At 45.0% G+C, this 13,193-nt stretch overlaps 1 protein-coding gene across 3 annotated transcripts in view; it reads left to right on the top strand.

Annotated features, from left to right (window-relative positions):
* CAMK1D (calcium/calmodulin dependent protein kinase ID) overlaps positions 1 to 12,631 on the top strand; it is a 230,979-nt gene extending 218,348 nt beyond the window's left edge. Inside the window, exons 9-11 of one of the 3 annotated variants that reach the window (XM_032985872.2) lie at positions 157 to 244; positions 827 to 965; positions 8,635 to 12,631. In XM_032985872.2, coding sequence (XP_032841763.1) covers positions 157 to 244; positions 827 to 965; positions 8,635 to 8,636 — 229 coding nt within the window. In that variant the 3' untranslated portion in view covers positions 8,637 to 12,631. Of the gene's footprint in view, positions 1 to 156; positions 245 to 826; positions 966 to 4,828 lie in introns of all 3 variants that reach the window. The other 2 variants (XM_032985871.2, XM_032985870.2) reach the window with 2 other exon arrangements.
* Positions 12,632 to 13,193: the final 562 nt, after the last annotated feature.

Raw genomic sequence — 13,193 nt, 5'->3', positions numbered from 1 at the left:
GACAATGGTGGGAACTTTGAGCCCTTGTGTGAATAAAATCATCATCACTGAAGGAGCAATCACACCTTGGACCAGCCTTCTCTGTTGAGGAGAAGAAGAAAGCATATTCAGGGAGATCAAAAGAGCTCATAAATTTGTCTTGTCTGTCCATTTCAGGATCGCTGGCGATACGGCGCTCAGCAAAAACATCCATGAGTCCGTCAGCGCTCAGATCCGGAAGAACTTTGCAAAAAGCAAATGGAGAGTAAGTGACCTGTCCTCAGGGATGACACTTAGACACATAATTCTGCTAACACACAGTAGCCATACAGCCACCCTTTCAGCATATCAGTGCTCTTTATGGCCCAAAATTTTAATCAAAATATTTGGTCCAGAGTTAGGTTACACGGCCCTGCAGGGCCTTTTGTAGAGGATGCTACTAACCAAGTATACAAATATAATGAGTGTGAGAGATGTGGCTGGGCCTGCTCATAGCTAAAGCACCCTTGGTTAAATGTGGAGTTGGGGTCAGCACCATGGGGAGACATGAAGTAACAAGGATACCCTGTGTGTTGGTGTAGGGAAGGATGTGTCAAATACAACTTTCCTTGTAGGCTGTCACATCCCAGCTGAGTGCTAGAAAGAACAGGAAGCAGGACCAGGGCAAAAATGCCTATGGTTTGGTATTGCTGTCTCTAGCTTAGAAACTGGAAATTGAGACAAGTTTGAAAGATGATGGGCTCATTCACTTCTGACAACTCCGAGCAGCCAGGAGAGGACCAGAAGTAACCCATCCACCTCCAATTTCTTTATTATCTTTTTATTTATTGTTTTTTTTTTGCTCCAGCAAGCATTTAATGCCACAGCAGTTGTGCGACACATGAGACGGTTACACCTCGGCAGCAGCCTGGACAGCGCGAGTGCCAGCGTGTCGAGCACCCTCAGCCTCGCCGCGCCACTTCCCGACGCAGCCACACGGAAAGATTGTGAGTAGCCAACATCCCGGGAAAGCTCCTGCTGTGGCAGCCGAGCAAATTCACGGGATCCCCTTTTTCTTCTTGACTCCCAGGCTGCAGTCCTCGCTGCCAGCAGGTTCAGCTTTGTGCAAGCAGGTGTTTAAAATAAGGACTGAAAAGAGATGGAGGCCTTCATTTTTAGCTGGCCAAAAAAAAAAAAAAAAAAAAAAAAACAATTCAACTGTGAAACTTTATGCACTAAAAAAAATGAGGTTTTAGCTTGGTGCATTTTTAAGAGAAAAACCCTGTTTCTTGTGGAGAAAAAGGGCTTTCACTTGGGAAAAAGACCCAGACCACAGCAGCAAAAAAGTTTTGTATTTGGTTGAAAACTGAAAAAATTTACTCAAACTGTTTATGTGTGAGTTTTCAGTATTATGGTAAGACATTTTTCTGTAAAAAATTGGCTTACTTTCCATTTCTGTTTTCTATGGAGGAGACACTGATCCTGCCAGTCTGACCCAACTTCCCTCTTCCTGGGCCAGATTAAGCTCTTGTACGAAGAGGCTCATTTGTCTGAGCAGGACTCAGGCTCTGTTCACCACAACAGGACTTGGCCTATTGCCTGGTTTGTTATATGCTATAATTGAGATTTGCAAGCTGCCTGATGGCATCAGATGCTTGGGATATATATTTTTCTGAACACCAGGGAAGGAGCCATGGCAGCAAAGGGATCATTTGGAAGACAGAAGTGCATCCTTTGCAATGAAGCCTATTTCATCTCTGGCTTCTAAGCATTTCCTTTATTCCTTTCTGTCCATTTGTAGAGATTTTTGTATCATGAAATGGAGGGCTGTGGACTTTACAATTAGAGGAGATTATTTTAAGATGCGGCACCAAAAAAAGTGCTAATAGCTTATGGTATTGCAAGTCAGTTCTTACTTCACTAGGGACTGAAGTGGCATTTCTAGACTGTATCCTTCACTATTCTGGAACTGAAAGCACCTACTATTCGGGCTGGATTTTGAATGGTGCTGCTATCTGCCTCTGCCACCCCTGCCTGCCAGCCTCTGCTCCTTGACGAGGACATGCCACCAGCCGTGGTCCCCACAGCTCTGTATGGAAGCTGTCATTTCTCTTGCTGTCGTGGGCACGGTTCCCCCCACGGCTGGGGTGGGATATGCCTTCTGGGTGCTGCGTGAGATGTTTTACCCAGCCCGTGCTGTGGCTGATCCAGAGGAGAACCACTTCCTTCTGCATCCCAGGCCTGATGGCAATCCGTGCCCAGTACCCAGTTTGCAATGCCCAGTGCCAAATCCTACAGTTGCTGCCAAAAAAGCATCACGGTGCTCCTGGCACACATCTGGCACCTGCAGAGGAGTGATGCAGTGCTGACCGGCCACAAAGCACTTCTAACCACGCAGTGGTAATGCAGCGACGTAGAAAACCCCTTGCGGGGAGAAACGCGCCTTTATTTTGGTTCCTGCTGCAGTATGGCTAAAATGGACCCCAGTTAGGTCAAAGCATCTAGGTGGCATGCTTTGCTGTTAAACTGAGGGGTAATTAATCTCCATCTATCCATTTGATTAATCTCAAATGGTGTTAATTAATAGCACTGAGTAGTCTGTATAGTCATGGAAAAACATCTGTGAACAAGAAGGGTGGGAAGAGAACAAAGTCTGTTTAACTGCTACAGAAGCCAGCAGGTAACTGTAGAGAATCCGATCATATCTTGCAGTGTTGGAGAAGTCAGCCAGGGTACAAAGGATAAAATCAGATGTGTTAAGATAGGTTAAGATTTTTAATGTCAGAAATACGAGGCAAAAAAGTATAGAAAGATTTCCAAGCATCCCAGGCTAAGTCCAGCTTGGCAGACAATACAGAAGAGCTTTTCTTCCTCAAAGACATTAATTAAAGAGTTTGGAGATGCTGGATCCCCAGGGAACCAGTGAGGAGAGTCAGCAGCAAATACAAGGAGTGACATTAAGGGGGAGCTGACATCAAATGCACTCCACCAAATACCTCCTGTTGGGAAAAAGGAAACTTCTGAGATCTCTGTCCTGCCTCTTTCTGTCTCAGTGATTTTCCCTGGGGACAGATTTCTTGCACGAGAAAGATCCCATGCAGCAAGTTACATGAAACAGCTGTGCCACCATTACAAAATATAATAATGCCTAATGCTATTAATAGACATTTAATGAGCTCTCCAAATAGTTTCAAATGCAGCAATTTCGCATCATTGAAGACAATTAAGTACGGGCTTTGCCTGAGAGTAAGTTATGTCAGTCTGCATCCTAATTCTGTTCTCTGTATTAGGGTAGAGCAGAGATGATGCATTAGGTTGGATTATGCTACCTGTCAGGAAAGTCTAAGTGAATCAGTTGGGATTTCTCAAGTGTATTGGCCTGATTTTTAGTCCTTTCCTGTTTTATTCTGTTTAGACACGATTGGCCTGCCTAGGTTAATTACAGGACCTAGAGCTCTGTATTTTTAAGGTAATTGATAAATTGCAGCATGAAGCCAAGTTGTCAAGTGTTGATACTGCTGGAAAATGGGATGTAGCTGAGTGTAGGTACAGCATAGTCATCCCTGAGGTTGAAATACCACCTTGAAGGATGAAAAAGTAGTTAAAAGTCATAACAAGCATCAAAAAGATCCTGAGTAGTCACGGGGCCATATCAAACTCCAGTCCAGGTATCTATTAATATAGGTTTCATCCATCCTTTATTCACCAGGCTGGAAGAATGAACTGTATTCCTAATCACACCAAGGCTGCCTCTTGTCAGAGCAAGGTGACTGTGTCAGGTCCCTGCTCAGCAGCTTTTCTCAAGCCAGAGCTACCTTTGCACATCAGTGCCTACAAGGCTGCCAAACTGCATGGAGAGCTGCACATGCCAGCAAAGTCTAAGGATCTCCCCTCTGGGGTCTTATCAGCTGCTGGGAGAGGAGCAGTTCGTCCACGGAAAGCTCTGGCAAGGATCTGTTTCATTTCTCTTCCTTAATGCTTTCTATAGAAACTGTTGACATTGTGCCGGAATAGCAAAATCTTCAATCTGTCATTCAAAACCCAGCCTACTTTCAGTTTTCAGGGGTTATACCTTGGAGGGCTTTGGTTTTTAAAGCTGTGGTGGAGGGTTCACTGGAAACAGACACTTTCTATAAATATTTTAATTTAGCTAACACCCCTTTTTTTTCATAAAAAATATCTGTCAGAAGTCTTTGATTAGTCCAAAAGGAACTGACTGGGTAAATTTTGAGTCCAGATACTCAACCTACATCAACCTACATCTCTTAGCTGGAAGTCCTGGAGGCATACCAGCAGAACCTGGAGTGACATAAGCTGTTGCTAGAGTGATGTCCAAGTCACACAAATTTACATTCCCTCTAGGTTTACTGGAACCCAGCAATGAATTTGACCCGCTGTACTTTTTTATCAGCAGCTTTGCAGGATGCCTGGGTTTAGTCCAGGTGCACAGTCTGTTCATTTAGCTAGATGCCCATGACGAGAAGTTTAATCATCTTCAACATGCCCACAAGAAAAATTATTCTGAGCAAGCACAATGTTGGAGGGATTTCTGAATCCCAGAACTCTTTGTCTTCAGCCCCAGAAATGTGGAATCGGTCTAGTTGAACGCGTACCAAAGCTGGACTTTTGTTCACTGCAACATGCACATGTAACTACTGGTGGTGGCAATAGGTGAACGGCCGTGGGCCAGGAGGGCAAAAGATGCCCCGTGGAGGTACCCATCCAACCCACCACTGCAGGAAGAGCAGGAGCACCGTCTCCAGCAGCAGTCCCCTCCGCTCTGTAGTGTGCTACACAAGAAACTCAGCTTTGCCCACATTCCCGCCTCCAAAAATAACATTTCTAACTCTGTTTCTGGCTTTCCTTTTAGGTATGTCTCCATCCACTCTCTGTAGTTTTGTTTCATCTGCTTCTTCAGGCGTTTCTGCGGTAGGAGGGGACCGGAGACCCAGACCCACCACAGTGACCACAGTGCACACAGGGAGCAAGTGAGAGCCGGGGCGGCGAGGAGCGGGCAGGCGGCTGGGCTGGCAGGTTGCCTCTGCGCGATCCCACCCTGCAGTGCACGCTCAGCGAAGGACTAGAAGAAAGAAGATTTTTTATGGCCATATTTTATACTGCAATTCTGAAATGTTTCATTTATCACAAACTGCAATGACTCCAGGGGGAATGGATCTAACAGTCTCTGGTGCTGTACATATATATACATATATATAAATATATATATATATATGTGAGTCTAGCAATGTTCTAACTAATGAACACTCATTCTTTTCCCCAGTGATTTACTCTTTTCTCAGTGTAGGTAACAGTATATGTTGTATTTTTTTTCCATTAACTACAAACATCTCAACTGGATTATTTAAATAGAGATACTTTTCTGAGCATTTTTTTTTCTTTTAAAAAATACTTCCAGTAATATCCCTCCTTCCAGTTTGTTGGGGGATAGGCTATTTCTGTAGGTAGGAATTGCCATTAACTTTGCAGCACGGGAGGATTTCGATGGCATGCCATTTCTTGCTCCTCAAATTGGACTGCAAGTCTGTCTGGCTTTAGCAGAGCTGTTACTGCTCAGATTAAGAAACTGCTGCTTTCCCTCCCCTCCTCCTCCTTGAAAGCCATGGCAAGAGTTAAATTGCCACCAGCTGGGAGTCAGCTCATCCTTGGCCTTATTCCTGTAGTGCTGGGGATCTGCAGCACCCTTGTTTCAGAGGAAAGGCAGATACATGGTGCTGGCCAGGAGCCGACCAGGGCCGAGTAAACAAAATGACAGAGCAGGGTCTCATCCTGAAGCTCTTATCTCCTTGGAGTCTCTGTGTGTAACAAGCAGAGCAAAACAAAAGGAAGATGTGGTGGGGTGGGAGTCATAGTCATCCTCTGCCACTTACTCGCTGTGCTGCTCTCAGGCAAAACAATTCACCAGCCTACTCCCAGCCTGGCCTCTGGCACAGGGCACATCCAGCCTGAGGGCTCTGTGCCAGAGCTGCTGAGCACCTGCAGCTCCTCGGGGCTTTGTTGCTGATGCTCAGCACCTCCCAGAGTGGCCAAAACTGAGTATCAAAAACCAAATAGAAAAGTTTGGACCTTAATCTCTGCGTGCCTGAGTTTCACCCCTGGGGAGAGGGGTGATGCTTGCACCCCTCTGAGAAGCACTGTCAGGTTCTTGGCTGCAAAGTGAAGGATCTGAGGTAGAACTGCTCCATCATGCTTGGCTCTGGCCAAGGGCTGGTGAGGAGCACTGTGCTGGAAAAGCAGGACCTCATGGAAAAACACGGGCACATGCAGGGGCAGTGGTGGCACTGCCTCCCCTTCCTCCCCAGAAGTTTATATACAAAAGCAAGCTCAATTTCTCCATTTTTTTTAATTACTAAATACATGCACTTCCCAGGCTCTGTGTGCTGGTAGATCATTTAGGAACAGCCACCACTGACTGTTGTGCAGGCATGCATTAAAGCAGCTTGGAACAGAGAAGACAGCAAATCTGCCTGGATTTGCTGGATTTTTTTAGGTTACTTCTACGCCATCCCCAGCTGTGATTTTCCTTTGAGGAGGTGAGAAGGGAGGCAGGTAGCAGAGGCAGGCACCCTTCCCCAACCTCTGTGAGCCTCTCGCACCCCAGACAGGTCCATCCCCGCCAGAGGCACAAGACTTTCCCTGCAGCATGTTCTATTGCCACTCTTGCCTCATTTATCCTGCACAAGAAATTGTGAAAGCCAGTCACAGACATAGCTGAATGTATCAGGCAGTAGTGACTTTGCTGGGAAAAGCCGTAAGATATGTAGTTTTCATTGAGACTTCAAAATCTTGCTTCAGCTTCAGTCGACTGGCTTCAACCAGCAGAGCCAGGATTTCATCCATCGTATTTTGAGCATGAAAAGTTGGAAAAGCAGATGGCAGTGAGCACTGACTCCAAAATAGCCTCTCCTTTGGTAGCACTTAAAGCTGTTGCATCCAATAGATCTCTAGTTTCCTCAGTATTAAGCTGCTCCCCGTTTTTGGAAGGTTGTGGCACATCTGAGCGAGCCCCTGGGAGCACCCGGTGCCCTCCACCGTGTTGCAGCTGACACAGATGCTCATACAGAAAGGCTTCAAATTCAACTTCTTATTTTAGGAATGATGGCAGATATAGATTTTTTGGGGATTGGTAGCAAAACTCCATATAATTTCCCAGTGAGGACTTCTGACCAAGATTTGGGACGACTGAAGGATCTCCTTGCCGCAAGTCACGCTCCTGTCCCCATCCCCAGGCTGCTGCCACCATATATTCCTGTCTCATTGGCAAAGACTAAGAAGAGCTTTCTTGGCATTTACCCTTGGGGCTCTTTATGTTTTGCTGCAAAGGTATCTGAAAATTAGTATAATACAATCTAAATTCATTCTAAGGCCACTTTATTTTACCAGCCTAAGGAAGCTTTAGTTTAGGAGACACTCCTATCCCAAGAAATTCAAGTTATTTTAAACCTACATAAGCTCAGCTGGCCAGTATCGTGGGTGTAAATAAGCAGTCCCCCAATCTGGAATCAGTGGAGTTACTCATGTTTACACACATGCAACCAAAAGCAGGATTTGGTTAGGGAATATTTTTGTCTTTGTAGAATTTTCTCAGAGATTAGGGCTCAAGCGTTCCCTCTTTGCCTTCTCTTCTGAAACTTGAGGTCTGGTTTGAACTTGATGTAGTTGCTGAGTCCACTAATCAAAATACAGCATCCAAATGTATCTTGCAGAAAACAAAAAAAGCAAATGGATTTACATCTGCAAAACAAAGAGCAGTGACGGGAGCAAAGACAGACATGTTGTCCTGCAGCTGGGGGGGGTTCCCATATACTGGCTGTCCCTCCTTGCTGGATGCTTTCTGTGGTTTTTGTTGGGAGGCGTATTCTCTCCTTCCACACTTGGAATTAGGATGATTTAGTTTCTTTCCTGACATAGTTGTGTAATTTATCGTCATTCTTTTTGTCTTGCTATCAACTGGTGGGATCTTAAGACATGAAACAGAAGCACTTAAAAGCAAAATTGTTTCTGTTACAGATTTGGGTGGTGGGAAGATTTTTTTTCGTAACAGTGAAACAGCTGGAGACCTGACTGGGGTTCAACACATGCTTAGAGATATCTGCTGTCATTGAGTCCCGAAGTATCTCTTGGTTAAAACTTCTCAGTGTAAATCTGGGTAAATCTGTTAACTGGGATGACCTCGCAGCACCCAGACCAGATTTACAGAGGGGTTGGGGGCTGTTTGCCCTTTGGCAGCACAGCCTGGTATGGCAAACACTCCAGCATCGCTTGCCACGGATGCTCCAGTGCTACTGGCCTTCCCCTGCCCCAATCCACCCCTGCTCAGCCACTCTCACATGCAGATGCAAAGCCAGGAGTAGATAATGTGTGCATGCGAGGAATGGGCTAGTAGCTCCAAAGCAGAACATTCAAAACAAATCCCTAACTGGCCTTGCCATGAAGGAGTAGGTAGAAAAATCCCTCTGGGCTCTTTCCCAATGGACTGTCCTACTATGCGTGATTTGCTCCTCACATGAGGACTTCAGCCTGGACTCACCTGTCTGTTACCCTTTCCTGCTTTACTTTACTGGTACCAATGTGTTTTTCCTTTGTAACTTGTTTTCCTCAGCTCCTTCCCCTTCTTTTTCTTTGCTTGCAGCTTTGATTGTTGATTTTTACCTCCAGAGTCACAGAGGCCATCTCTGATGCCAACAGCAGTGCTCTTGCTGGGAAAACAAAATCCAGAAAACCTCCAGCTGGCCCCTTAGCCTGCAGAAGAAGTTGTGAGGACAGGCTGCCCGTGAACTCTGCGAGCTGAAAGTCAGTATTGCAGTGGCAGGGGCTTCCGCTGCTGATTTTGCATGTGACTTCATTCCCAGTGCATCCTAACTTTCTGCTGGATCACCCCTTCTGCAGCACGAAATGGATATTGGTCCTGCGGCACGGCTAGTGGGGAAGTAGGAGTATGGGGAAAACCTGGCAGTGATGTTTTTCTGAGACTGTGTTACTCTGCTGGTGATGTCTCGTCTGTCCTGGTTGCTATTGTACAGGTGCCATTAGAGTAGTGGGTGCAGAAAAAAAAAGTAGGATTTTACCTATGCGTTGTGTGTCTGTTATGGTTGTGGTGCTGAAATAAAACCAAGCAATGATAGAGGTTTGTTCCTGATATGAATCAAACAACAAAAAGGGGTGTCAGCCCACTGGTAGACATCTCCATGTAGTTCTGTAGTAGGCATTAGATAGGGGGTTCCGCTGTGCATGTGTCCTTCATACCTCCATGGCTATTCACAGTATTTTTTCTATAACCAGTTCTTCTGGGCCCCTGCCGGGCCCTGAGGGACTTTAGGACTTATCCAAAGTTTTTCCCAGCCCTAGAAGCCAACGCAACGCCTGATCTCTGGCTTTTCTCTCCAAACCGTCTGCGAACCAGAACGTGGACCTCCAGGGTGTCCTAGAAATGCAGTGGCAGCTGGCCCTGAGGCTTCCCCTTCCTTAAGCATGACCCTGGTATTAGGCAAACAAGTCCCCAGGGAAAGCCAGATAGCTTTCAACCATTGGAGAACAGGGAGAATATTGTCCTTTGAAGTGAACTTGCCATTAATTAGATCCAATATAGGGAAACTTGTGCTGTATTTCCCCCTGTGATAACTTCAGCCCTGAGAAGAGCTGAGTGAGCAGTGCATAAAAACACCAGATTCACTTTGCTAACAAGTTCATGCAGACTGTAGCCTGTTGCTTTTGCTCTTTCAAAGAGTCAGGGGATTCATCTACTGGCAAAATAACAGTTTCTAGACTGAGCCCCGAGGTACAGAAGTATCTTCCTTTCAGTATATGGAAATTCTCATTTAATGGGATTACTTACATTCTTGATCCCATGTGTATTTATCCATCTGAATTGTGGCCTGAATGCATCCCAGAAATTATTCATGGGAAAGGAGTCTTGCCTTCATTATCATGTTTATTTGCACCAGAAAATTGATGCTAAGAATTACACTCATTCAAGCAAAGAGCAGAAACACACGTGGAAACTGCAGCATCCAAGGAAAACAGCATCAAAACCAAACACGGACTAGTTGGCAAGTCGCTGTGAACAATGGCTGAGTGAGGAAATGGCAACCTGCTCACAAACACTGCACGCGCAGTTTCCCCTGGTAAATTAGTCATTGCAGACTTCTTGCCCAGCAGCAAGTTTTACACAATCCCTTTTGGTTTTCCCTACATCCCTGCATCCGGGTCCTGCGTTCCCGTCCTGTCTGCCAGGGTGGTCCAGTCTCCATGACACACATGTGTGCAAATGTGTGCAAATGTGTGTGTGTGTGTGTGTGCACATTGTGGCCCCAGGGATCACAGATCCCACCAGTGGGAGATCAGGAGTTGGTTCAGGTTTTTTGGTCCAACTTTGCACAGTTGGGTCAAAGCTGTGTAAATAGCGTTTGTAATGGAGGATAAAGGCTCTTTAACCCAGACTCTGGTTTTCAAGACCCCTTCCCCACCATGAACCGTGCCACTGATCTGTGCGGGTAGCTATTTTTTTCCTGCTCTTCATAAATGATAAGGTCAGAAGAGCAGCTCTTACATTTTTTCCATATTCCAGAGTGGAATCAGGGCATGTACGCTCGCAAGCGTTGTGAAAAAAACACTGCTGAACTAATGATGACATCAAATGTCCAATAAATGCATGATACTGCACTGCATGTATTAAACTGCTGTTCACTGTTTCTGTATTTCCCAAGTCTTTTCTTTATGCACACTCAACCCAACCTTTTCTTCGAGGGGTTTACTTCTACATTCTGCTTTTAAATTACTCAATGTGTCTGTAACTCGAAATCCATTGTTAAGTTTGAGTAAATGCAAAAGCTGATGTTTTGTAAACAAGATACTGCAAAGCCTGGTAATGTATTTTGTCTTTCTGTTGAATGCTTTGCAGCATGTACAGGAAGATTCACCATCCAGAGCAGCTTAAACTATGCAGGAGTCACATATACACATCTAGAAACAGGGAGTCGGGGAGGGGACGGTCCTTTTTTTAATACAACGCTTAAAAAATTCGTCTGCATCAAAAATTCATTCCCTGAGTTGCTAACGCTCAAGACTACCAAGAGCCATGTTGGTGTGTCTCTGTTTTTTTTCTTTTTTTCATTTGGTTAATTTTTCTTAGTCAAAACTTAGACTGGTTCACTCAGTATTTTCCTCTTCCTGGAAGATATTTCTTTCTCAGCTGTTGCAGAATGAACTGCATTTTGGGGACCAAGATGCTGTGATTATTTGCCTGCACAAAATAGGACAGAGAGCTGAGCTAATTATCCCATCCTTTCCAAAGCATCACCACGCAAATACTAACATTTAATCCATGAACCTCCATGTAGTACTACCGTTTATCTGTTGAAGAGTTTGGTGTGGTACTTTTCCTTCTTCCACATGGAAATCAAGCCCTTGTCTTCTCTTCCCTTAATCAGTGACCCATTTTCATTTGTGCTGGTCTTTCTAAGGCAAGATATGGGATGGCCACATAGTACATGTAGTATCTCTGGCCCAATCATCTTGTGGACATCAGCAGGACATTGGTCCCAGCTTCTGTGTGGTTACTGTGTTAGTGTGGAAGATGCTCAAGTTCCAAATACTCAAAGCAGAGTCATCTGAAAGGGCTGGGAAATTGCTCTGGTTTCCTGGCAGGGGCATGCCAAGCAGCGGGGCTGGAGAGAAAGTACCATGCCAGTGGCATAGGGAGCAAGTATCAGTCCTTGGAAATAATGCAAGGGACTGCTCCATGGTGGGCTGAAAGCACCAAGAAGTCTTGAGTCCACCTTTAAGGCTGGTGCTCAGCCAGGATGCTGTGCTATTGTCAAAGCACTACATGGCAGCATAAAAAATCATCATTAATAATGGTTGTAAATCAGCCTGAGTTCAGATTGCTGAGGCAGCACGTGGTGCAAGGCTCCATGAAGAGGTGGATGTGTGCTGTGATTCCTGGTGCGTGGGAGCTCCTAGGGGAGTGCTCAGGATAACTCGGAGCTTTTCCATCTCTCATCTTCATCCCCTGAGCCCAGCATGGTATCACACATGTTATGTCTTACTAGATCAAGCTGTAGCATGACTCCCAAAGTGAAGAGCATGGAAATTTGTAGCTCAGTGGGAGATAAGGCATGACTCATGTTTCTGGTCAATGCAATGTCAGCATCCTGTTGTACATTGGCCTCTAGTTGAGAAACAGCATTTTGGTCAGTTTGGGCCTTTTTTTTTTTTCAGATAGATATTTGATTTGGGTCAGCAAACTAAAAAAAAGCCCAGTCTGCCCCAGACTAGTGACTCCCCAAACATCCCCAACTGCAAAACATCTCTCGGTTGACTTTTAATGAAGATGTAAGCATGTTTTCTACAAAGGCTTAAATCTTAGTCAAGGAATGTCAGTGTGCCTAATATTGCAGGTCTTGTGATTGATACAAGCTCATAACAGCCTCCATGTCCAAACAGAAGGGAGAGTGTGTATTTACTCCATGCATGTATTAAGGCATTGCAAAAGTTTTATCTGCATAATGAGTTTGCAATACTGCAAATTATTAATGGGGCTACATTGCAAGTGGTTCTCTGCCTTGACAATCATGTATACATATCAAGATTTCTATCATAATGACGATTTAAAGGGATGACTAATTGTTTTCCTCCAATAAATCCAATTATATCACTCTGATGTGAAGTCTGATGTTTTTGAGTGCATGAGCCTCCACCCACGTGCAAGAAAGGGAGTGAATCACTTCCATGGCTGCTCCACTGCTCCATTGTGTTTTGTGCAACAATGTCCCTTTATGTGCCAAAGGACAGTGAGATTATTTTTTTTTTAAATTTACTCCATAGGGAAATGGATAAAAAGGATGATTTGTCCTTCAGGTGTTTCCTAAAGCTGCTGTTGTGAAAGTGATGTTGAGTGTCAACACAGAGACATGTCTGTCTCCTAGGGGTTGAGAATATCTGTACAGTACTGGGTAAAGGAGATGCAGTTGCTGGAGACTGCTGCACTTTTGATCTGGTCCTGGTGACTTACACAGCCTGTGGTAAGAATCATGAAAGGAGGCAGGATCTTTGCTAGTGTTTCCAAGGCCCTTTGCAGTCAGCAGTCTGCTCCAAAGGCTGTTGTGTGTGCTCCATCATCAGCTTCCTTTTCCTCCAGACCATGTTCCCAGTTTGTGTTATGATTTGGTTTTTCATTTTCCCCTCTCATCCTAAATTTTCCCCATTTCTATTTCTGC

The sequence above is a fragment of the Tyto alba genome, unplaced genomic scaffold (genome assembly GCF_018691265.1).
Source record: "Tyto alba isolate M040663 unplaced genomic scaffold, T.alba_DEE_v4.0 Super-Scaffold_2, whole genome shotgun sequence".
Lineage (NCBI taxonomy): Eukaryota > Metazoa > Chordata > Aves > Strigiformes > Tytonidae > Tyto > Tyto alba.
Note: the sequence above shows the minus strand (reverse complement) of the source record. Positions and strands in the feature narration are given on the sequence as shown.